At 37.1% G+C, this 27,443-nt stretch overlaps 1 protein-coding gene across 1 annotated transcript in view; it reads right to left on the bottom strand.

Moving 5' to 3' along the window:
* DARS1 (aspartyl-tRNA synthetase 1) overlaps window positions 1-27,443 on the bottom strand; it is a 77,236-nt gene that overhangs the window by 6,255 nt on the left and 43,538 nt on the right. Inside the window, exons 5-12 of the mRNA XM_047772027.1 lie at window positions 21,322-21,424; window positions 17,222-17,302; window positions 16,175-16,234; window positions 14,047-14,158; window positions 12,515-12,649; window positions 7,980-8,127; window positions 1,523-1,669; window positions 136-178 (exon numbers count right to left, since the gene is read on the bottom strand). Coding sequence (XP_047627983.1) covers window positions 136-178; window positions 1,523-1,669; window positions 7,980-8,127; window positions 12,515-12,649; window positions 14,047-14,158; window positions 16,175-16,234; window positions 17,222-17,302; window positions 21,322-21,424 — 829 coding nt within the window. The remainder of the gene's footprint in view (window positions 1-135; window positions 179-1,522; window positions 1,670-7,979; window positions 8,128-12,514; window positions 12,650-14,046; window positions 14,159-16,174; window positions 16,235-17,221; window positions 17,303-21,321; window positions 21,425-27,443) is intronic.

Raw genomic sequence — 27,443 nt, 5'->3', positions numbered from 1 at the left:
ATACAAAAATAAAATACTGAGTTAATCAAACACTAAGCTAATTTTTAAAAATACTGTCCCCCTTGCAAATATTCTTCAGTACCAACATATATTTCAGATTTAGAAAAAGAAATTCAGCATGAATAGGAGTCCTACCTTCTCCTTTACCAAACGACCCAATAGTTTTTCATTTGGTGTACTGAAAAAGAAACAGGAAATCAAGTGTTTGAAGATCAAACAGCAACTTCAAAAAGTTTTAAGTTGGGGAGTTCCTGTCATGGCTCAGTGGTTAACGAATCCGACTAGGAACCATGGGGTTGCTGGTTCGATCCCTGGCCTCGATCAGTGTGTTAAGGATCTGGTGTTACTGTGAGCTGCGGCTGGCTGCTACAGCTCCGAGAACCTCCATATGCCACAGGTCCAGCCCTAAAAAAAGAAAAGAAAAAAAGAAAATGGTCTTATCTTTTTGTTACTCTTTATCAAAGGTTTATATTCCCAAGTAAAATGTAATAGTGTTTATATAAACCAATTACATTTCTATAGCCAGGAGGCTGTTACTTTATCATCTATTTAAGAAAAATTCCCAAAATAGATGAGAAAATAATGTCTATCTTAAAGTAATTATAGAATTTATGGTTTTCCTTCAAATGTCATCTAGCAATGTATGGATATTTAAAACAATATATATGTATACACACACAGATGTGTATGTTAAATAAAAGTAGGAGTTCCCATCATGGCTCAGTGGAAACTAATCTGACTAGCATTTATGAGGATGCAGGTCTGATCCCTGGTTAAAGATCTGGAGTTGCCGTGAGATGTGATATATAGGCTGGCAGCTACAGCTCCAATTTGACCCCTAGCCTGGGAACCTCCATGTGCTGCGGGTGTGGCCCTAAAAAAAAGAAAAAAAAAAGGAAAAAAATTAAAGTAAATGAAATGTTTTTAGGGAAAAACTTTTTAAAATCTTAAAACATAACAATAATCATCTCTTCCTACATTGATATGAGTTGTTTGCTTAAATAGTTTAATGTAAGAACCCTTGAATAAAATATAAGTAGCTAACTTCTAATCTTCATCAAACTACATAATTCATTTCAAAATTACAAACCATTTGATCTGAATTTAGATAATATAACATAGTATGTTGAATAGAGAACAGTGACTTCTAGAGATTTTAAAAGTTTTATACTGTAATCCTGTATAGCCTCTCTTAGCACCACTGATTTAGAAAGAGAGGTAACATATTAGATGATAAAATCACAGGCAAAAAGGCCTATATTCTTTAAAACATTATGAATATGGGGAAGGGATTTGGAGAAAACGGTGTTCATAAACAAAAATATTGAAGCTTTGGCAAACCATATTAAATGATATTTTATTTCAGATCACAACTCAATGAAATAGCATCCTACTATATATACCAAAGTTAACAAACTGAAGTTCATCAACGGGGTGAAAAAATACCATTCATTAATATATCCATTCTTTTATATCTTAAATATAATTACTAAAGTATTAAAAATCACAAAGACAAACAAACCTTAGGTCTTCTTCATCTCCCATTTCAATTCCTGCTTCCCTAAGCATAGCCAGTGCTTCACAATACTCTAGTCTTAAAGTTGGCTCCAAAAATTTGAATGGCTCACAGGGGAACTGTTTATTCACCATCTGAATTTCAGTTTGAAACCTATTGTACAATGATGAAGAGTCAATAAAAATTTGTGAAATAAATGTTTTCCCCAAGAGGTCACTGTGTCAATACATATATTAAAACCACAAAAAAATTTTTTTCAGCTACTACTGCTTAAACAGGGAACATACAGTTAAAACAAACAAACAAACAAACAAACAAAACCAAAGAACGAACATTTTAAATATTACATAGGAGTCACTATATATGCAATGATGAGGAAAAGGCAATCTGGGCAGATTCCGCAGTGGAAACGAGCCCCTTTTCCAGCTGATTCCACGCATCGGCACAGACCTCTCCTAGCTATCTAAAGGGCCCTATACTCAAGCAGCCAGTTGACATGGACCCAAGAGCCCACTGTACATCCTATTAGTTGCATGGTTTCACTGATAACAATTTTTTTTTTTCACTGATAACACTTTTGAATTCAGAGATAACTCAAAAAGAAATGCTTTAGAGCAAAACTGTAAAATCAGCCTCAGTGAAGAAACTGCCCCAAGGACTTTTAGGCCCTTTAGTAGCAGTGACAGCAGCTAAGAAAAACTGTCACCTGTTTATGTCACATAAAATCATTCTTTGAATCGGTATATGCAGCAGAAAAAAAGTGTTACCAAGAAGTTATTTGTTAAAAAACAGAATGCAAATACTTAAAAACATTTAACACCATTTCTAAATTTCATATTTGTCACCACAGTGGCATTAAAGGATGAAAAACTTTCTTTATACTCATATCAGCTAACATTGTTAGAAACATGTTTAATGTTAGAGACATTAAAAAAATTTGACTTTTCACTCCTTTAAGGATACCTGTCATCATCAAGGAAGACCAAAGTAATGAATACTTGTCTTATTTTCCCCCATTCCCATTATACTATAAATTTGTTTAGGAGAATGCCCATTTCCTTCCCATTTTAGTAATCACTATAGTATACTGTCTACCTTCTATACAGTAGGCACAAGATAAATGTTTACTGTACTAAACTGCCACTGTAGAGGATAGTAAGATGCAACAAGAAGACCTAACTATTGTAAATATACATGCACCCAACATAGAAGCACCTAAATATGTAAAGCAAATTTCAACAAACATAAGGGAGAAACTGACACTAACACTGTAACAGTAGGAGACTTTGACACCCCACTCACATCAACAGACAAATTATCCAAACAAAATCAGTAAGGAAACACTAACCTTAAAGGATACATTACACCAAATGGACGACATGGAACATTCTCCAGACTAGAGCACATGTTAAGTCACAAAATAAGTCAAGCATCTTTTCCCACCACACATGAGACTAGAAATCAACTACGAGAACAAAAAACTGCAAAAAACCACTAACACACAGAGGCTAAATAGTATGGTTCTAAATAACCAATGGGTTACAGATGATATCAAAGAGAAAATAAAAGAAATACCTGATGACAAATGAATATGAAAATACATCAATCCAAAATCTATTTGATGCAGGGAAAGTAATTCTAAGAGGGAAGTTTATATCAATATAAGCCTATCTCAGGAAATAAGAAAAATCTCAAACAACCTAAGCTTACACCTAAACAAATTATAAAAAAAAACAAAAAAACAAACAAAACCCAAGGCTACTAAAAGGAAAAAAAAAATAAGTGAAAATATATGACATAGAGACTGCAAAAAAAAAAAAAACTAATAAGAAAAATCAATGAAACTCAAAGACGTTTTTTTGAAAAGATAAAACTGATAAAATGTTAGCCAGATTCATCAAGAAAAAAGAGAATACAAATCAGTATCATCAGAAATGAAAAAAGAGAAGTTACAATTGACACCACAGAAATACAAACACCAAAGGATCAAAAGAAATTACTATGAATAGTTATATGCCAATAAAATGGACAACCTAGAAGAAATAGAAAAATTCCTAGAAATGTAAAAATCTCTTAAGACTGAATAAGGGATAAAAAAGAAAATGTGAACAAACCAATTAACAGTAACAATATCGAATCAGTAATTTAAAAAACTCCCAACAAATAAAAGTCCAAGACCAGATGGCTTCACAGATGAATTCTACCAAATATTTAAATAATTACACTAATACTTCTCAGCCTATTCAAAAAAATTCCAGAGGAAGGAACACTTCTGAATTCATTCCATAAAGCCAGCAATGTTACTAATACCAAAACCAGACAAAAAGAAAGAAGGAAAATTATATGCCAGTATCCCCGATGACTACTCAGATGCAAAAATCCTTAAAAAAATATTGGCAAACTGAAATCAACAATATATTAAAAAGATCATACACCATGATCAAGTGGAATTTACCCCAGGAATGCAAAGATGATTCAACATCTGCAAATCAATCCACGTGACATACCACATTAACAAAATGAGGAATAAAATAAATTATAATTTCAACAGATACAAGAAAGCTTTTGACAAAATTCAATAACCATTTATGATAAACATTTAAAAAATGCAGGTATAGAGGGAACATACCTCAATATAATAAAGGCCATAACGACAAGCCCATAGCTAGTATCATAATCAAAAGTGAAAAGCTAAAAGTATTTTCTTTAAGATCAGGAACAAGATAAGGGTGCCCACTTTGCCACTTTCATTCAACATATAATTGGAAGTTCTAGCCACCACAGCAATCAGAGAAGAAAAAGTTCTAAAACGAATCCAATTGGAAAGACAGAAGTAAAACTGTCACGATGCAGATGACATGATGTTATATATAGAAAATCCTAAAGACGGCCCCAGAAAAATTTATTAGAATTCGCTAATGAATTCGGTGAAGCTGTGGGATACAAAACTAATATATACAGAAATGAGTTTCATTTTTATACAATAACACTGAACTACCAGAAAGATAAATTTAGAAAACACTCCTATTTACAAGTGCATCAAAAAGAATAAAATATTTAGGAACAGATCTAACCAAGAGGTGACAGACCTGTAGTCAGAACACTGTAAGACACTAATGAAAGAAACTGAAGATGACATAAATAAATGGGAAGATACACCATGTTCATGGATTGGAGGAATTAACTTTGCTAAAATGACCATGCTACCCAAGGCAATCTACAGATTCATCCTAACCTCTAGCAAAATACTAACGGCATTTTTTTCACAGAACTAGAAAAAGCAATTCTAATATTTGTATGGAAATGGGAGTTCCCGTCATGGCTCAGTGGAAACGAAACAAACTAGGAACCATAGGTTGTGGGTTCAATCCCTGGCCTTGCTCAGTGGGTTAAGGATCTGGTGTTGCCGTGAGCTGTGATATAGGTTGCAGAGGCACCTCAGATTCAGCGATGCTGTAGCTGTGGTGTAGGCCACCCCTAGCCTGGGAACCTCCATATACCGCCAAAACCTAAAAAAAAAAAAAGGGACAGAGGATGTGAATAGACATTTTTCCAAAGAAGACACACAGATGGCCAAGAGACAGATGGAAAGATACTCACCATCACTAATCACCAGGGAAATGCAAATCAAAACCACAATGAGATATCACCTCATACCTATCAAAATGGTTATTATCAAAAAGACAACAAATAACAAGTACTGGCGAGGATATGGCGGTTAAGGGACCCTTGTTTACTGTTGGTAGGAATGCAAAATAAATACCACCACTACGGAAAACAGTATAGAGGTTTCTCCCAAAATTAGAAATAGAACTACCATTTGATTCAGCAGTTACACTGCTGGATATTTTTCTGAAGAAACAACAAAACACTAATTCAAAAAGATATATGCACCCCTATGTTCATTTCAGCATTATAACAACAGCCAAGATATGGAAGCAATCTAAGTGTCCACTGATTGTGTGTCTAAGTGTGTGTATGTATAAAGAAGATATATATAATAGGATATACATAAAGAAAAGCTAATATATATATATATACACAATGAAATATATATATGATGGGATATTACTTAGTCATAAAAAGAATGAAATATTGTCACTTTGCAACAACATAGATGGATCTAGAGACATAAGTCAGATAAAGACAAATACTGAATGATTTTACTTATCTGTGGAACCTAAAAACAAACCTAACAAAACAGAAACAGACTCGTAGATAAGAAGTTACCAGAGCGGAGGGGGTTTGGGGGATGAGTGAAATGCATAAGGGAGATTAAGAGGTACACATTTTTAGTTACCAAAACAATGACTCATGGGGGTGAAATGTATGGCATAAGGAATATAGTCAATTATATTGTAAAAACTCTGTATGGTGGCAAATGGTAACTAGACATATCATGGTGATCAATCTGTAATGTACAGAAATATGGAATCAGTACATTGTGCATTGGAACTAACACAGTGATGGAGGTCAACTGAATCTCAATTTAAAAAAATTCATACACACTGGAAGGAAATGAATCAAAATGTTAATAATGGTTATCTCTGGGGAACAGGATTATGGGTGACTTTATTTTATGCTTTTATTTTTAGTTGTCTGTATAACTTGTAAAATCAGAAAGAAAACATTAAATGTTATTAGGGGAAAAAAGGGCTGTCTACAATCAATTACTCATCAAAGGTATAATGCAATGAAGAAAATGCCTGGAAAATATTGGTGCTATGCTGTGGTATTTTTATAAAGTCAATGATTAATTTCTGCATTCTTGAAATTACTCATTAGATGTGCAATGGAGTAAATAAGTTGTATAATATTTCTAAACTCTTTAAGTATCACTGAAACATATCCAAAAACATTAATTAATAGTTAAATCAGTGGTCTTCAAATAGAAATTTCAAATACATGCAGTTCCCGTTGTGGCTCATGGTTAAAGAATCCGACTAGGAACCATGTGCTCATGGGTTTGATCCCTGGCCTCGCTCAGTGGGTTAACAATCCGGCATTGCTGTGAGCTATGGCGTAGGTTGCAGACGCGGCTAGGATCCTGCGTTGCTGTGGCTCTGGCGTAGGCCGAAGACTACAGCTCCAATTTGACTCCTAGCCTGGGAACCTCCATATGCTGTGGGTGTGGCTCTAGAATACACGCACAAAAAAAATAAAGTGAACACTTTACATAATTCAATTATCTGAATACACAGAATGTGTCTAAAAATTTTCTATAAATGTGTCAGTTCACCAAGCCCAGATAAGCTGAAAAGTCCTTTCAGTATATTGGAGTTTCCAATCTCTATTGAGCACTTAGTGTGAATATAAATTGATCTAAAAATTAAACATTCCTGACCAAGCTTAATTGACAGATTCAGTAAAAATTAAAAACTGAAAGACTAAAGGGACCCTTTTCCTCTGAGGTATATAATAATATTATCTTCAATTATAAAAGTGGAGGAAACTGGGAGTTCCCATTGTGGCTCAGTGGTTAATGAACCTGACTAGTATCCATGAGGATGTGGGTTCGATACCTGGCCCTGCACAGTGGGTTAAGGATCCCGTGTTGCCACGAGCTGTGGTGTAGGTCGCAGATGCGGCTCAGATCCCAAGTTGCTGTGGCTGTGGTGTAGGCTGGCAACTGTAGCCTCGATTCAACCCTTAGCCTGGGAACATCCATATGCCGTGGGTGCAGCCCTAAAAAGACAAAAAGTGGAGGAAACGGAGGCATAGATTAAGTAACTTGCACAAAGCCCACATCGATATACAGCAGAGCTGGGGTATGATTCCAAGCTATCTAGATCTAGCTGAATCCAAGCTCTGTACTACCCCATACTACCTCCCAATAATAAACTGCTATAAAGGTAACATGGGCTCTATTTCTTTCTTTCTTTTTTTTTGTCTTTTTGTCTTTTCTAGGGCCGCTCCCATGGCATATGGAGATTCCCAGGCTAGGCGGTCTAATCAGAGCTATAGTCGCCAGCCTACGCCAGAGCCACAGCAACGCAGGATCCGAGCCGCGTCTGCAACCTACACCACAGCTCACGGCAACGCCAGATCCTTAACCCACTGAGCAAGTCCAGGGATCGAACCTGCAACCTCTTGGTTCCTAGTCAGATTCGTTAACCACTGCGCCACGACGGGAACTCCAACATGGGCTCTATTTCTGAAACAATCAAGACATCAGTATAGAGGAAAAGACAAATATAGTTAGGTTATTTATAATCTGGTAGATTTCCCCACCAAAATCAGGTTAATGAGCTGCAGCCCCAGTTGTTGGATTCACAAGTACTACTGTGAGTGTGGAGTTTTCCAGTAACTGATCATCTAACTGGCAAGTCTTTATTTATCTTTATCTATACAATATTTTTTTCAATAAACACTCAGTTTACAAGTTTCAAGAACTGCTTTATTTTGAAGAACTCAAACAGTTGAAATTATCTTCATCTAAGGATATCAAATATATACTTTTTACCTTTCCTGAAGTCCTTTGAATATCTGTACTAAAGTGTCGGCAATTTCTTCCACAACTTCATGGTAATGGTAATTAAAAACCATTTCAATATCCATACCAACAAATTCAGTTAGATGTCTATGGGTATTAGAGTCTTCAGCTCTGAATACTGTAACATTAATAAAAGAAATACATAGTAAATTCTGGAGATACTGGGATTTAAACAGAAAATTATATTTACTAGTACTCCAATGATACTATTTCCATTATAATTATAGGGTTGGAAAAACCTTAGATAAGCCATCTTTTTCTGCATTCTCTTGGACAGCAAGTTCACTAAAAATTCCTATGGTCCCATAAAAGTTGTAACAAATGTAAATCAATAAATGATGAGCATGAGAATCTCAAGGGAGTGCAAGATCCTGAAGTGCCTTCTCAATAATTAAAACAGATCCAATATAGTGAGTTCTTCTCAGTTGTGTTAAAACTTGACTCAAGCTAAATGAAATCTGTGAAGATGAAATAACATTATATATATTCCAGCCATTACCTCAGTCCAGCTCTTATTATCCTCAGTGCACTTTCCTCCTTTCCAGTCTCTCTGAATCTAGCACTGCACCATTTTTCATATCACTGCAAAGACTGATACTCTCAAAACACATCCTTGGAGTTCTCGCTGTGGTGCAGTGGTTAACGAATCTGACTGGGAACCATGAGGTTGCGAGTTGGATCCGTGGCTTTGCTCAGTGGGTTAACCATCCGGCACTGCCATGAGCTGTGGTGTAGGTCACAGACGTGGCTTGGATCCCGCATTGCTGTGGCTCTGGCGTAGGCCAGCAATTAGACCCCCTAGCCTAGGAACTCCCATATGCCTTGGGAGCAGCTCTAGAAAAGGCAATAAGACAAAAAAACAAACAAACAAACAAAAAAATTAAACCAAAAAACAAAAACACATCCTTGTTCAGTAACACAATGGTTCCCAAATGACTATCATAAGATGTAAAATAACAAAAAGTCTAAAACCTTTATGCCTTCATAATTTAATCTTATCCCTTTATTTCCCATTTCTTAATACTAACTAGTCCTATTTTTATTTTGTCTCATGCTCTTTATTCATCCTGCTTCTGCTGAGCAGAATGCCATCTCTGTCTACATCTCCCATTCTGTCCTTAGAGCCTACTTCAGTCTGAATTCTATTTTTTTTTTTTTGCCTTTTCTAGGGCCGCTCACGCAGCATATGGAGGTTCCCAGGCCAGGGGGCGAACTGGAGCTGTAGCCAGAGCCACAGCAACGCAGGATCCTATCCGAGTCTGCAACCTACACCAAAGCTCACGGCTACGCCAGATCCTTAACCCACTGAGCAAGGCCAGGGACCGAACCCGCAACCTCATGGTTCCTAGTCGGATTCACTAACCACTGAGCCACGACAAGAACTCCCTGAATTCTTTTTGTTATTGTTGTTCCTTTTTAGGGCCACACCTGTGGCACATGGAGGGTCCCAGGCTAGGGGTCAAATTGGAGCTACAGCTGCCAGCCTACGCCACAGCTACAGCAACACAGGATCCAAGCCACATCTGCAACCTACACCACAGCTCATAGCAACACCAGATCCCTAACCCACTGAGTGAGGCCAGGGTTCGAACCCACAACCTCATGGTTCCTAGTTGGATTCGTTTCTGCTGCAACATGATGGGAACTCCCAGTCTGACTTCTCTTTTATGGTGACTCTAGCAAATTCCATCTTCTCCTTTTTATACTATCTATACTACATAAACACCAATTTCCTGATTGTATAGCACAATTTGATTGCGTGCTGTGAAAATCAATTGATTACTCCCTGGGACTAATGTATGTGTGCATGTCTTATTCTGTCTTGGGACCAGGGACAATGTTTATTCCCCGTTACTCAGAGCATAGTCTGTCAGCAAATCAGCAGCATCAGGAGTAGCTGGGAGCTTGTGAGAACTGCTGAATCTCAAAGCCTCACTTCAGACCTAGTGGTTAGAACCTGCATTTTAGGAGTTCCAGTAGTGGAGCAGTGGTTAACGAATCCGACTAGGAACCATGAGGTTTCGGGTTCGATCCCTGCCCTTGCTCAGTGGGTTAACGATCCAGCGTTGCCGTGAGCTGTGGTGTAGGTTGCAGACGCAGGCTCGGATCCCAAGTTGCTGTGGCCCTGGCGTAGGCAGGTGGCTACAGCTCCGATTGGACCCCTAGCCTGGGAATCTCCATATGCCGAGGGAGCGGCCCAAGAAATGGCAAAAAGACAAAAAAAAAAAAAGTTAAACTCTTTACTTCCATGGTGTGCTACTATTAAAAAAAAAAAAAAAGCTAACTCTAAAAAAAAAAAAAAAATCTGCATTTTAACAAGATGCCCAGATGATTTGTACACACCTTAACGTTTGAGAAAAGGTGGTTGGTTCTTCTTTCATGTACATGGTACTAAGGGCAAGGTTGTATATGCAGCAGGTATTCAACAAATAACTCGTTAATAAATTCAGAAAATTAAGAAACTTAATGATCTTGCTAGTTTCTCTATTAGCAGGTATTTAATTTTTATTAAGCTATCAAAAAAACCTACATATATAAAACAGCTTGGTTAATTTTATTTTTTATTTTTGACCTGGCCTATAGCACATGGAAGGTTCTGAGCCAGGGACTGAATCCACACCACAGCAGTGACCTGAGCCACAGCAGTGACAATGCCAGATCCTTAACCACTGGATCCTTAACTGCTAGGCCACCAGGGAACTCCCTTGATAAGTTTTAAAGAATGAAGTAAAGCTGGGTTTTGCCTATAATTAGCTTCATAAAAGAATTTGCCACATGATTATGTGTCTGCGCTTGGCTTATAACATCTATATCTTAAAATTATGTTAACCGAGGAGTTCCCATAGTGGCTCAGTGGTTAACGAATCCAACTAGGAACCATGGGGTTGCGGGTTCGATTCCTGGCCTTGATCATTGAGTTAAGGATCCGGCATTGCCATGAGCTGTGGTGTAGGTCACAGATGCAGCTTGGATCCCACATTGCTGTGGCTCTGGTGTAGGCCAGCAGCAACAGCTCTGATTTGACCCTCAACCTGGGAACCTCCATATGCGGCAGGTGTGGCCGTAGAAATGTCAAAAAGACAAAAAAAAAAAAAATTATGTTAACCGGGAGTTCCCGTCATGGCTCAGTGGTTAACGAATCCAACTAGGAACCACGAGGTTGCAGGTTCGATCCCTGGCCTCCTCAGCGGGTTAAGGATTCAGCGTTGCTGTGAGCTGTGGTGTAGGTCACAGACATGGCTTGGATCTCAAGTTGCTGTGGCTCTGGCATGGGTGGATGGCTACAGCTCCAATTAGACCCCTAGCCTGGGAACCTTCATATGCCGCGGGTGCAGCCTTAGAAAAGACAAAAGGCCAAAAAAAAAAAATTATGTTAACATAACAATACTAAGAACTGTACAAATAATTAAAGAGAAGCAAAACAGCTTTGGAATAAAACTGGTAGCAAAGTACACAGCGGCACATTTGTGTAAACTTACAACAGTAATAAAGGGGCTATCAAGGACAAAAAATGTATTATTTGGAAAATTGCAACTACTTCTTCTTAGTGTTGACAGTGAGTTGAGAGGACAGTCCAAATGGGAGCTAATTCTGTTCTAATTATACTTAAGAATAGTAGGAGTTCCCGTCGTGGCGCAGTGGTTAGCAAATCCAACTAGGAACCATGAGGTTGCGGGTTTGGTCCCTGCCCTTGCTCAGTGGGTTGAGGATCCGGTGTTGCCGTGAGCTGTGGTGTAGGTCGCAGACACGGCTTGGATCCTGTGTTGCTGTGGCTCTGGCATAGGCTGACAGCTACAGCTCCGACTGGACCCCTGGCCTGGGAACCTCCATATGCCGTGGGAGCGGCCCAAGAAATGGCAAAAAGACAAAAAAAAAAAAAAAACAGAATAGTAAAATAAAACATTCAGGTATATTTCAGAGGGTATATGTTTTCAAAGTATGCATTTTTAAAATGAGATATTTTTCTTCAGCATTGATCTACAGGAATATATAATGGTTATAATTCCATTTACATGAACGATGCTCAATTATTTATTTATTTATTTATTTATTTATTTAGTCTTTTTAAGGGCCACACCTGCAGCACATAGACGTTCCCAGGCTAGGGTTTGAATTGGAACTGTAGCCGGCTGGCCTACATCACAGCCACAGCAACGCCAGATCCCAGCCATGTCTTTGACCTACACCACCAGCTCAAGGCGAAACAGGATCCTTAACCCACTAAGCAAGAGGCCAGGAATTGAACCTATGTCCTCATGGATACTAGTCAGATTCATTTCCTCTGAGCCACAATGGGAACTCCAACGCTCAACTATTTAAAGAACTACCTGAGGATATAACTTTTTTTGAAATGTTGACCCAAGCACACTATCATTTTTACCACAAAGTCTACTATTTATGTAGATAGCATATAAAAGGATTTAAGCTTTCAAAAAGTGTTTATAAAACCATTACTATGGTATAGTCAATGAATTTTGAGAAAACTGTAACTGTCAATACCTTACCTGGTCCAATACAGAAAACCTTCTCAAAATCAGCACAAATACACATTTGCTTGTAGAGCTGTGGAGACTGAGCCAGATATGCATTATTTTTAAAATAAGAAACGGTAAATACATTGGCTCCTCCTTCACTGGCAGCTGAAAGTAAATATTTATGTTATAATCAATCATAAGCTTGTCAATGCAAATTTCTAGTAAAAACAGTTCATACTTTTGACTCAAGTAACTTCATTTTAAAAAAACTGGAAACTAAGAATTGTAGAAAAATCATTATCTATATATGTGTTATACTTGATTCTAAACAGCTTATATTTAGGACAGATTTACTTCTTTGGTTATACCTTCAATTTTACTCTTTTGGATATATACACTCCCTTTCTGCATCATTTTCAAATCTATTAAAGCTACTTTGGAGTTGTAAAAAAAATTTTTTTTTTTTTTTGCTTTTTAGGGCTGCACCCATGGCATAATGGAAGTCCTCAGGCTAGGAGCTGAATCGGAGCTACAGCTACAGGTCTACACCACAGCCACAGCAATACGGGATCCTTGTCGCGTCTGCGGGATCCTTGTCGCGTCTGCAAACTATACTGCAGATCATGGCAATGCTGGATCCCCAACGCACTGGGGAGGCCAGGGATTGAACCTGAATCTTTATGGATACTAGTCAGATTCGTTTCCACTGAGCCAGGACAGGAACTCCCAAAAAAATTTTTTTAAAGAAAGATTTGGGGAGTTCCCGTCGTGGTGCAGCAGAAAAGAATCTTTCTAGTATCCATGAGGGCAAAGGTCTGATACCTGGCCTCACTCAGTGGGTTATGGATCCAACGTTGCCGTGAGCTGTGATATAGGTCCAAGACGCAGATAGGATCTCGTGTTGCTGTGGCTGTGGTGTAGGCCAGTGGCTACAGCTCCAATCCAATCCCTAGCCTGGGAACCTCCATATGCCACAAATGCGGCACGTAAAAAAAAAAAAAAAGAAGATATGATATTCTTAATAACTTTCTAATTATCAATAATACAATGTTTGATTTTTAATTTATAATTAAGCTATTCATAACATACTTTTTAATGTTATTTAAGTAACTAAAAAAGGCTAAAATGATTAAAATAAATTTGTCATCAAGAATGAGAATTAATGAGATTTTTCCCTCTCTAGTATTTAGTAATGTTTTCATGTAGTTTATACAAAATTACAATACCAATTTAGAAAGAAATCTACATAACGAAAGTAGCTTCAAGTACATTTATATTAATAAAAATCTTGCTTTATGTGTTACTGCCTCATTTTATAATCATTATCACATTAACAACTCCTGAAATAAGAGTATTTAATATTACTGATGTTAGTGATATGTGGCTGGTGGTAAACAGCATAATCTTCAAAATAAACAGTCTCAGGGAAATAAGCTTTAAAGAATACCTGGGATCCGCAAAAACAAAAAAACAAAAAAACAAAAAACCACAACACTAAATTAAGAAACTTAAGGGAAAACAAATTTATTTTTTAAAATTAAGAGAAATATCTTAAAGCATACCTGAGATAATTTTAGGAGTTTGGATCTCCACAAAACCCTTGTTAATTAAATTTTCTCGGAAAAGATGGCAAATGCCAGACTGGAGACGGAAGACTGCCTGACTAGTTGATGTCTATAAGACAATAGTAAAAGCTAATTAAATCAATTTGACATTAAATAAGATGGAATATTTTTTAATCAGGCCACCTGCCTGCAAAGTTCATAGAGAAACAACTGATTACAGGAGAGAAAAGTCAGACTACATGACAACATCAGAATAAGGATATATCTTAGAATTTTTCATATTACAGAAGAAGAATGACAACTTTGTCCTTTGTTTCCAACCTCTCCATCTCTTTGTTAAGCAAAGGGTCTAGAAAAGAACTGGACTGGGGTTATTACACGATAGTTTAGATAAGCAAAGATGTATAAAAGATTTCAAGTTACTAATGAACGGAATGCTTCCCAAAAATGTAAACTCAAAGTAAGGGTTAAAAAAAGGTAAATGTTTACAAGGGCCAAAAAACATAAATAGAGTGAATGAATGGTACTTTCCAGCAGAATGCCCTGTCTAGAGGTGATGATGTTGCCATGCAGGCCTGTTATTGATGTGTTTATCTCTAACTTTTTAATAAAAGCCACCTAGATTGATTGATTGACTGATTTTTACGGCTGCACCCCCCCAAAAAACACCTAGATTTATTTATTTATTCATTTATTTGGTTGCACCTATGGCATATGAAAGTTCCCAGGGTAGGGGTCAGATTGGAGCTGCAGGTGCTGGCCTATGCCACAGCCACAACAATGCTGGATCCTTAACCCAGTGAGTGAGGCCAGGGATCAAACCCCCATCCTCATGGATACTAGTTAGATTCTTAACCCAATGAGCCACAATGGGAACTCCAAGCCACCTAGATTTAATGGAGATTTAAATCCTCCATTTTTCAATGATGGCAATAAACTTGACCAAAAAAGATGTGAGTAAAATTAAAAAAATAAAAAACTCTTAAAGCCAAATATTAAAGGCTTAACCAGTAACTTGTGTGAACAAACAGCAAATACAGTATGATGGCTAACTACTGTGGCCAAAATTATGAAAAACCTGAGGTTTCTAGGCAGTATCAAGAGGACTTTTGATTACTGCTAGTCTTTTCTGTATACTATAAATTAAAATGGAAAAAGTAAAAACAAACAAAAACCAAATAATTAGGGGAAACATCAGTGTACAATAAGGGCAGACCCATATGACTACAGAAAAGTTGGAAAGAACTCTTAACGTGACAAAGGATTTAACCTTTAAGTAGATTATTTAAGTAAAGGGGGAAGATGTGGTCAAAACATTAAGAAAGGGAGATGACAATGGTTTTACTACAATGATGAAACCAATGAACTCTTTCACTTGCAACCAAACCAGAAAGGGAAACAGAAGACCCATGAGATTACTATATACACTACCGGGGCCATCTACTTCTTTATTACTAATTTTGTGCTAGATCTAATTCAAAGGATTGAGACATTAACTACTAATTTCCATCTGGCTGTAAAATGTGCACACAACTTCTTTCACAATTTTGTAGTAATATTTATGGTCCTATTTTCACTTGCTAACTTGTTTGAAAAAAGGCATCACCTGGAAGGAAGCCAATTTATTGGCTTCACATTCCTTTGTAATTTTATTTATTTTTTGCCTTTTTTAGGGCCGCACCTGCAGCATATAGACATTCCCAGGCTAAGGGTCAAATTGGTGCTGCAGCTTGCCGGCCTACACCACAGCCACAGCAACATGGGATCTGAACCGTATATAGGACCTACACCCCAGCTCATGGCAACGCCAGATCCTTAACCCACTGAGTGAGGCCAGGGATCAAACCTGCATCCTCTTGGATACTAGTCGGGTTTGTAACCCACTGAGCCACGATGGGAACTCCTCCTTTGTCATTTTAAAACAAAGCAAGTCAGTATCCTGTGAACTATTACTTGATTGTCCTTGTTGACAGCAATTCTCCTTTGGGGAAGGGTTAGTCAAAAAGGTAAATTATTTCTTGTATTATCATATTACCTATATGTAAATACCAATTAGTTCTATAAGCCTGAGACAGGTATGGTATCCCTGCCCACCTTGATTTCAGCACAAATGAATAAGGCATACCCTAAGATCAATGATTCTGTTGTCTAATCTTGTATCCTGGTTAACAGTAGCTCTTCCTTCCTAAAAAAAAAGTTGAAAAAGCAGATTTTACTGATTTTTTTAAAGTACAAAAAAAATTTTTAGAAGCCATGTTAATTTTTAAGTAAGAAGAGGTATGTTCATGTGTGTTAATGTTACACCCCCGAATCAAGGATTCAAGAAACAAGAAGTGGGGCCAGAAAGGTTACTGTTAAAAGAGAGATGGAAAGAAGAGAATGAGTTGAGGTTAAAGCTTTTTTTCTACTTCCCATTCCCCAACTCCCTGACTCATTACTGGGATGTCAAAATAATTAACTTCCCACACCTTCATTGATTCCGGGGTTTTACCTGCTAGTTCAAGACTGAAGGAACAGATAAAAGCTGACATAGAGCAATCAATGGTTCTCCAAGTATCTTCTGGGCACCAGTGAAGGTCCCCAAGATACTTTCAGAGTCTGTACGTCAAACCTATTTTTTCATAATAATACCTTTCACTCTCACTTTTTTCTTGATGATACTGAGAAGTTTTCCAAATGTGCATGCTGTCACAACAGAATGATTGCAGAGGCAGATAACAAAATTTAATTGTTGTCTATTGAGCCAGACATTACTAAGATTTGTAGATATGTAGTATAATATCACTCTTGACATTAAATTACTTTGTTTTTGAAAATATTTTTCATAAAACATTATTGCTCTTTTTTATTATTTATATAGGAATAATACATACATATTTATATTATTATTTAATTCATAAATATTAATAAGTTTGTTTTAACTTCTAATACTGTAAATGTTGATAGATATACCTGCAAAAACTAAAGCTTGTGGGTTCAATTATTTTTAAGAGTGTAAAGGAATTCTGAGACCAAAGAGTTTAAGAATTGTTAATTTAAGAGTATTTTTAACTAAAAATGAAACTCAAATTAATTCACAGGTACCCTTTCACACAAAAGCAGGACATCAAGTAAATGTTTTGCAAACTAAACACACAGAGGAAGCACAGTATTTCAAAAGTATAATTTTTACCTCTTCTCCTTCCACCTCAGGCCGAATAGCATCATCCAGCTGCAGGGGCAGGCGGGGCTCAGCTGAACTGATCACATAAATCTGAAAGTGAGAGATTACCAAAAATATCAGAAGCACACACAACCTGCTATCTTTTCTTAAAAAAACAATCTACAGTTGACTTAAATATGAAACAATGTTTGCATACATCTTTAACTGAAACTCTTTGGTAAAACTGGATGGTACAAGTTTTTTTCACCTATAAAATGCTAATAATAATATTTGCATATATCCCTGGGTTGTTAAAACAGTCAAGTTAAGACAACATATGTCCAAATACTTTGTAAACTCTAAGGTGATAATAACTGGAGTTGAGAGGTCTGGCTTAAGGCTTCCTTGTCACCTAAAAGCTACTGTTAGGCAAATCACTTTAACTAAAGCTTCAATATGCTTCTGTAAAATGAACTTGGTGGTAAGACTCAAATGGTGTAACAAATATGAAAACACTTTGCTAATCTGAGGGGCCACTAACAAATATGTTATGATAATTAACAGATTTGACCATTTCTACCACTAGGATCAATGTCAGTCCAACTCTTCTGTACCACTCCTCCTTCTTTCCCTCGTTCTTTTGCCAAATATCTCTTACTGTCTTCTATTGTCAAGCATGTTATAACTCATTTTCTGTAGCTCTCTTGGTTGGGAGCTGCTCTAGAAGGTGTTCCTTTAATGGTGTTAAAATCCCTCAATATGCACTCACACTAATTGCACATTTTAGTTCTTAAAAAAGCCATTAGGTCATAAAGAATGAGCTTGCATTTTTTTAGCTGCTCTTAAAATACATGTTACCCTATTAGTTATCCCAAATATGTCTGAAAAACCTACTAATGTACAAGAGGGACATAGATCTTATTTAGTTAACTTAGGAAAGGAAATTATATTCTAAGTTGGTAAATCACATCTAGCATTCAGCTCAGACATGTCAAGAAAAGTGTCATAATGACACTTTAGTGCTCCTCACAGTAAAATACAATTATTTGCCACCATCCCTTACACCCAAGTTTGTAGTGTTTGATGAGTTAACAGAAACCTGATCTCCAATGCAAAGCTAGAGAGCTGGACAGCTACCTCTCATTTTTGTAACTAGCAGAAATTCATCACCTCCTTTATTAGGTTGTAAGAGCTTTCATCCCCAGAAGTTCACAAAATGCTCAGAACAAATATACTCTGTTATTGCTGGCTGAATAAATAAGAGAGACTCATTGCTTATTACAAGATTCTACTTAGTAATATAATATTTTATGCTTTGTGAGATACTTTATAATTATCTATTATTAATTATTTTCATTAAGGCAAAATTTGTAAGTTCTTTAGGCTTTATATTTAACATATATTAAGGTTGTGCTGATTACCAGATAATTATTTTAGAAATACACCTACTTGTTCCAGTCACTAAAATCTTATTAAAGTATTGAAAAAGACGTTATTTGTTTTTATTGGTCAGCATACCTTCAGGTTAGTTTGCCTTTACTAGGCTGCAGACTAACTGGGGTGAGTTAATTTGAAAAAAAACTTACACAAAGAGAACAAAGTAATTTGACAAGTTACATCAATACAATATTTCAGTTAAATAGAACCTTACTCCCAAATCAGTGTGTATGGATCAATGTATCTTCCTGTCCATCCGCTTGAGTGTTTCATCTTATAGATGCTCACACACATGCACACACACACACAGGGGTGACGGTGGGAAAGGGATTTCTCTTAAGGGACTCCTCCTTAACAGAAATTCAGTGATGAATATTATAGACTCAAATTAAGCCTGGATTTGAGACTGCAGGTTCAGAAGTACAGGGTTATTTCTTTTTCTTTTCTTTTTGGCTGTGCCTGAAAAAGTTCTGGGCAGGGACTGAACCTGTGCCACAGCAGTGACCCAAGCCATAACAGTGATAACGCCTGATCCTTAACCCACTGCTCCACTTATAAGTGAATATATATGAATTCATTTATAATATTTTAAAAGTCAGTGATAATCAATGAGCATTTCTAGTTTTTGTGTCTAATAAAATAGATATGGGATAAATCTCTTTTTTTTTTTTGTCTTTTTGCCTTTTCTAGGGCTGTTCCCGCGGCATATGGAGGTTTCCAGGTTAGGGGTCGAATCGGAGCTGCAGCCGCCGGTATATGACAGAGCCACAGCAATGCGGGATCCGAGCCGCGTCTGCAATGTACACCACAGCTCATGGCAACGCCGGATCCTTAACCCACTGAGCAAGGCCAGGGATTGAATCTGCAATCTCATGATTCCTAGTCAGATTCATTAACTGCGCCACGACGGGAACTCCATGGGATAAATCTCTTATGGAAAAAAGTTACTGCTGCAATGTAAGCTCAATACAGTATTGTCCTTTTTGACTTCTCCGTACTGGAAAATATCAGAAATACAATGATTATAAGGAAATGTAATGATTAAGAATTAGTATAACTCATCAACCTTTAGAAGTATATCATCAGGAGTTCCTGCTGTGGCATAGTGTTAATAATCTGACTTTTGGAGTTCCCGTCGTGGTGCAGTGGTTAACGAATCCGACTAGGAACCATGAGGTTGCGGGTTCGGTCCCTGCCCTTGCTCAGTGAGTTAAGGATCTGGCGTTGCCGTGAGCTGTGGTGTAGGTTGCAGACGCGGATCGGATCCCGCGTTGCTGTGGCTCTGGCGTAGGCCGGTGGCTACAGCTCCAATTCGACCCCTAGCCTGGAAACCTCCACATGCCGCGGGAGCAGCCCAAAGAAATAGCAAAAAGACAAAAAAAAAAAAAAAAAGACTTCTGTGGCTCCAGCTGCAGCAGCATGAGTTAGATCCCTGGATCAGCACACTGGGTTAAAGGATCTGGTGTTGCTGTAGCTCAGATTCAATCCCTGGCCTAGGAACTTCCATATGCTGCAGGTGCAACCATTCCAAAATTTTTTCTTAAAAAAGGACATCATCAAAAGAAAGTTCACAGCAAAATAAGTTCATAATAGTGAATGAAGGAGTTCCTGTTGTGGCTCAGCGGAAATAAATCTGACTAGCATCCATGAGGGCACCAGTTCAATCCCTGACCTCACACAGTGGGATAAGGATCCGGTGTTGCTGTGAGCTGTGGTATAGGTCGCAGACATGGCTCAGATATGACGTTGCTGTGGCTGTGGTATAGGCCAATGGCTACAGCTCTGATTCAACCCCTAGCATGGCAACCTCCATATGCCATGGGTGCAGCCATAAAAAAAGCAAAGAAAAAAAAAGAAAAAAAAATTACTGAATAAAGGTCTTTTTTTCTTTTTTAAAATTTTATTGAAGTATATCTGATTTACAATGTTGTGTTAATTTCTGCCGTATAAGAAAGTGATTCAGTTATACATATATATATTCTTTTCCATTATGGTTTATCATAGGATACTGAATATAGTTCCCTGTGCTATAGAGTAGGACCTTGTTGTTTATTCATTTGAATAAAGCTTTTTAGAGGTGTTTATATTTTTGTATATGTGACTATGGTAAATGCACCATATCAACAAGTCTGGGCTAGCCTGCTGGATGAGGAGGGATGAGAGGCCACAGGGAGATGTCCCAGAAATATCAGGTGGAGCAGATGAGCCATCCCAGATGGGCTGACCTTAATTCCCTAATTGCACAGAACTCTGAGCAAATGTTTTTTAAGTCACTAAATATTGAGGCAGCTTGTTATACAACAAAAGCTAACTGATTCAGTAATTAACTTATAAACCTCAATATTTTATGTATCAATTCAGACTTGGAGTTCCCGTCATGGCTCAGTAGAAACGAATCTGACTAGTATCCCTGAAAATGTGGGTTCGATTCCTGGCTTCTCTCAGTAGGTTAAGGATCTGCTATTGCCATGAACTGTGTAGCAGGTGGTAGACATAACTCATATCTGGCGTAGCTGTGGTGTAGGCTGGCAGCTGTAGCTCTGATTCAATCTCTAGCCTGGGAACCTCCATATGCCATGGCTGCGGCCCTAAAAAGACTGAAGAAAAAAAAAAAAATAAAATTCAGACTTGATGTGAATCATAAGTACTCAAATCTACTTTTGTACACAATTTTATATTTTGAAAAAAATTACCTTTTGAACATGTAACTCTACATCTTGCTGTGTACAGCTTCCAATTTTCTGATTCACTTTTCTCACAACACCTTCCACATCTACGATGCTCTCTTTGTTGATGCTGTCAAAAAAAAAAAAAAAAATTCCAACTTTAATCATCTCATCAGAGGTGTCAGAACTCATTTGGTGTTGCAACGTTAAAGCTGAACTATACTAAACCCTTCTCTAACACAGTAAATCACTTGAGAGATAAAGCCAGTCTATTTAATTTACTTCTAATAGACTACTATGTAGCACACCTTGTGAGATTTCCTGAAGACATGATTTTTCTAGATCCCGTAATTTAGTTACCATTTTTAAAGCACTCTGGACTTAAGATGTAAGCGGATCAGCACTGAATTGGTAAAGTCTTTCAATTATTATTTTTGTCTTTTTAGAGCTGCACTTGCAGCATATGGAGGTTCCCAGGCTAGGTGTTGAATCGGAGCTGTAGCCGCTGACCTACACCACAGCCACACCAGATCTGAGCCACGTCTGCAACTACACCCCAGCTCACAGCAACACCACTGAGCAAGGCCAGGGATTAAACCTGTGTCCTTATGAATGCTAGTCAGGATTTGTTTTTGCTGAGCCACGACTGGAACCCCAAGAATACTTCCCTCACTATAGCTGAAATTTACTAAGATCAGCATTTTCTATAAGGAGAAACAATGGCTTCAATAAATGTAATTACTGGTATGCAATGTAGTTAAATAGAAGGTCAACTGAGATTTCAAAGTAGTAAGAGGACATTAGGGTGGCTTCAATTAAATCTTCATTGCCTATAGTTTCTGGGTACACACTATCATTGGATTTGTGCCAGAGGGCACAAATGTATAATTCCATTTAAGAAGCTGGAGTTCCTCTGTGGCTCATAGGGTTAAGCATCTATCTGGTGTTGTTATTGCTGTGGCTTGGGTTACTGCTGTGGCTCGGGTTTGATCCTTGGTCCAAGAACTTCCACATGCCATGGGTGCAGCACAAAAAAACAGTCTATATGAAGCTTAATATAAACTTATTAAGCCTATTAAATATAGAGCGAAATAAATGCATATCCTTAGCAGTTTAATTCTATAACAAATTTGAATTTTGAACACAAGACACTCCAAATTCTGAAATATAAAATTCATGAAATGGCTTATTAAATTCACCAATTGATTATTTTTGAGCAAGGAGTGTAATATGAAATGGTGGCTCCCATACAAAACATACCAGTTCTACTTCTGTGTATATTCTTGTACTGGACAAAATGTGTCAGAGCATATTTGTGGAAAAGGAAAAGATACAACATTCAGATCTTGGAATGATGTCAGCATGATGTTGGCTCAGCTGGCCAAAGGCAATTCCCTATGTAAAACTATTAATTAAAACTCTCAGGTGGTAACTGAAACCACAGAAGTGATCTGAAAAGAGAAGGAAGAAAAATGCCAAAGTGATAACTGGGAGAGAGTGGAGTTCCTGAGGCAGTTGGCACAATACAAAGGGCAAATACGTATTAGGAACATGTCCTGGACTCCTTGTTTATCTACTATCATAAACCCTAGTTAACTTACATATTAAGTTCTCATGGCTAAAGTCCCTAGCCAAAATCTTGTAAAACTAATAACCAGAATCTAAAGAGTTTAAAACAAAACAAAAACAAAAACATTTAAGTTTCATAAGAAAAATTCTACTCATTCTGATAAGGAACTGGGTCCTTAGTAGTTGTGGTGTTATTTGACAAGATTCCAGAAATCTAACAGTGCTTATTTTACAGAGGAGAACACCACAATCCATTTCAATGAACATGTGGGTTTGGAAAAGGATCAATATGAGGATAATAGGAAAAAGTGGTGAAGAAAGAAACATTTTCATTTCCCTTTGCTACACTGCCAAGAATTCGATAATGTCTGTTACCAACTGCCTTAGAATGAAAGATATCAACAGTGAACACATCTCTTGCACTCTCTCTCGTGTACTAGAACTATCACCTAGTATCTGGCAAGAAATCTTGTGTACTGAAGAAACTCAGAATTTATTATGGTTAAGAGGTAGCTGGTAGGGCGTTCCCGTCATGGCTCCGTGGAAACGAATCTGACTGGCATCCATGAGGATGCAGGTTTGATCCCTGGCTTTGCTCAGTAGGGTAAGGATCCGGCATGGCTGTGAGCTGTGGTGTAGGCCAGCAGCTGCAGCTCCCATTCGACCCCTAGCCTGGGAACCTCCATATGCTATGGGTGTGGCCCTAAAAAGACAAAAGACAAAAGACAAAAAAAAAGGTAGTTGGTGAACTGAGATAAAGCTCCTAAGACCTGAAGGGATCAAGAGGCTTCAGTTTATTGTTAAAAGGGCTTTCTAATACTGGCAATCTAAAGTTGTTGAATCTTTCTTCACTGTGACTGCCACCCACCACTGTTATATCTGTTTGTATGGTAAACTTGATACCTGAGTATATAATTTATGCCTTGTGAGAATTCTGTTGCTTATCTCACATGTTTCCACGAGGAAGGTTTGATATATGTGATCAGTGTATTGCTTCAAGGAGCAACCTGACCTGCCCCAACTAGAGCTCCCCCCTATGACTGTCCATCTCTGTCCCTGGCCCATTTGGTTCTCTTACCTCACTACCCTGGACTCCCTAGTGGGAGGCCTTACATTATTAGAAAGTTTTCTTCAAGCAAACTCAAGTTAAACATATCTACTTTCAATGACTAAACAAGTATCCTGCCAGAAAGAAGCTGAAATGTGGCCAAATACACTCTGCCGGAGGCTAGCCAAAAGTCTAATCAAAGAAAACAATATTTTTTCTTCTTTCTCTTTCTCAAAAGTAACCAGATGACTCTTTTTTTATCCAGCACCTGAACCCTGGAACTAAGTCTATCTTTAGTATATTAATTCAGCAATATTATGTGTTAAAATACTTGATCGGTTAGACTAGAAAACAACCACTGATTTTAATACTTTCCAGTACTAAACAACTCACAAAAGGACCTTTGAAAGTCTGATCTATTTCTTAAACTAGGCGCGAAGCTAAACTTGTGCTATCACAAATTGGTCTACTGAATAAATCAGAAAGAAGATAGGATTAACTAGATACATAAGATTCTTATAATTAATTTTTGCTTGGCCAGGTGCCCATGGCATGTGGAAGTTCCTGGGCCAGGGATCAAACCCATGCCACAGCACTTAAAATTTTTTTTTCAGTATTTCCCTTATTATTTCTAGTAGCTATATGCTAGTAACAGAATAGCAGACGTAGATGTTAGTAAAACCATTCCGTAATTTTTTAAATCTCAGATAATTTAGTTCTAAAATGTCTATCTCTATTATATCTGTAGATATATATCCCTACTGTGGACATGAATGACTTCAGAAGAAAAAACATTAAAACAATTTAAAAAGGTCAACTTTGTGAAAACAGGGTCAGACTAGAACTTGCTAGTTAAAACTAGTAAAAGGTTACATGAAAGTTTTACATGTATGTGTGTGTGTATAGTTTGAGTCAACACAAGAGGGACAGGAATACTTGAATAAGCTAACTGCCAACAGAAGGCTAAAATTCCACTTTGTAAGAGTTCCCATCATGGCACAGCAGAAACAAATCCCACTAGGAACCATGAGGTTGCAGGTTTGATTCCTGGCCTTGCTCAGTGGGTTGAGGATCTGGTGTTGCCCAGAGCTGTGGTCTAGGTCACAGAGGCAGCTTGGATCCGGCAGCTGTAGCTCTGATTAGACCCCTAGCCTGGAAACCTCCATATGCCACAGGTGCAGCCCTAAAAAGCAAATAAATAAATAAAAATAAGTAAATAAATAAAATTCCACGTTGCAGAAAAAGTTTATTTAACATTGATTTTAACTAATACTGTATGTGTAAGACGGTTTAACACTTTACAGTACACTTGACTGCTGCCATAAAGAGGCCCTATTAAAAGTTTGTTTTACATTTGGGAACTAACATGCCAGCATGCTGCATTTTGAAAGGCAGTAATGTCTAACAGGCAACAAAATGTTTTCAACTTTTATGGAGGATATAGCAGAAAAAAAAATCCATGATGAAAAACAGAGGAAATCCTGGGAACTACCTTATTGTAGGAGAAATGGGCGAAGTAAATTAAATATATCTTTTCAAGAGCAAAGTCAGCTATTTTTATTACCAACACTTCCCTTCCAAACACATTATTACTGCATTGTTTTATACTTCTTTCATTTTCCAATCACCTTTCTGTCCCTAAACATAAGTAATCACTCGACAAATAAATTAGAAGAAGCATTACAATGCTTTAATAGATAGAACAGACTTCATGTCATCCGTTAGGAACTATCAATGTCAATTTAATTAGTTTTACTACTAACGAACTGTCTTTAGGGAAAAAATTGTAAAAAGCATCATTCTTCATATAAAATATTTTATAAAAATATTTTAGGCTATCAAGTTTTTTTGTTTTTTAAACAAATGATATGGAGTACAAATAACCCAATTACAAAACATGCACCTTGGAAGAAAAATAAACAGTACTCGGTTATCTGAAGGAATAAAATCCCATCTTCCCAACATGAATGCCATACAGTTTACTATTAGTAACCACACAGATATTAAGTTTACCTTAATAACCCCACGGATACTTTCACTATCTGTACTTCTTATCAATCTTGACTCTAAGTTTTCATGTCTATATTACATAAGAAAACAACAAACTTAAAAAGTGTTGGAACTATTAGAATAAAGAAAAATAAAAATAAGAAAGTGGGAAACAACACATAGCTATCATAGTAATAGATGTTCACTGTGTCATTAAGAAAAAGTTAAAAAAGAAGAATGAATAAAATAGGTTTCAAAGATTCTGTTAAAGTTGTCAAAATAGTTTCAGTACTTACTGAAGGGAGTAAGCTTCATGATCTAAAATAACACACTAATGAGTAATTCCTTAATGCTGCCAACACTTAATAAGTTAATTTGTATGTCATTGAAACATGGTGTGTATTATGCATTGTAAAGAATTTTTGAAAAGCAGATATACTAAATTTAATCATGAAATATTAGAGTTGATTTCTTATCAAATACAGAATTTATCCATCCAGGTGACTACTTTTCAAAGTGACTACTCAGAGGAAGGAAGGGTTATAAACACATTTCAAAATCAGGACTGCCTAAAACAATCTTAAAACAACTTATCCGTAATTACTTCTTGGTTTTTCACACAAATCAGTTTTTTTGGAGGCAGATATCATTCATACATACCTATTGTTTACTATCCTTCAGAAATTTTTAAGACAATGATAGAACTCTGGGAGAGAAGAAGAGACTTAAAAAAAATTTAAAACAATAGTATTAGAGGTGCAAGGAAGTAACATGTTTGAAAAACAAGAGACTATTTGGGAGTTCACCTTATGGCTCTGAGGTAAGAACTCAACTAGTATCCATGAGGACTTGAGTCTGATCCCTGGCCTTGCTCAGTGGGTTAAGGATCTGGCACTGTTGTGAGCTATGGTGTAGGTCGCAGACACAGCTTGGATCTGGCATTACCGTGGCTGTGGCGTATGCTGGCAGCTGTAGCTCCAATTTGACCCCTAGCCTGGGAACTTCCACATGCTTTCGGTGTGGCCCTAAAAAGACAGAAAACAAAAAAGGAGAGACTATTTAATATATTAACTACAGAGTTAATACAGGTAGAAAGACAGTAACCTCTATGTAGGCTTAACATAGATAGTTGTAGATAGTATATCAACTACAGGACTGAAGAGCTGTCTCCAAACATTTTTGGTAATTTGATTTACTCTACCAGTAAAAAATGGGTGTATATGCACCCCGATTTATTTATTTTAAAGTTACATACATTTATTTTAAAGTTACATACTAAATTTAAGTATTACCTTAGAGTAAATATAAACTTGGGGTGAAATTCATAATTAGCAATAGTGATCTGTACTTAATGCAATAGCAAATCTATACTTCACTTACTTTTCCTGATAATTTCTAGTTAGGGGAATACTGAAATCCTGTCAGATTTGATTGGACTATCATTTAAAAAAACAAACTTCAAAATGTGGCTGATACAAAGATCTTACACTATTAGTAAAAGTGTCAGCACTAACATTTTCATGTTTTTGCTTATGTTTTAAGT

Source organism: Phacochoerus africanus, chromosome 3, assembly GCF_016906955.1.
Source record: "Phacochoerus africanus isolate WHEZ1 chromosome 3, ROS_Pafr_v1, whole genome shotgun sequence".
In the NCBI taxonomy this organism is placed as follows: domain Eukaryota; kingdom Metazoa; phylum Chordata; class Mammalia; order Artiodactyla; family Suidae; genus Phacochoerus; species Phacochoerus africanus.
This window is presented reverse-complemented; position numbering and strand designations above follow the sequence as displayed.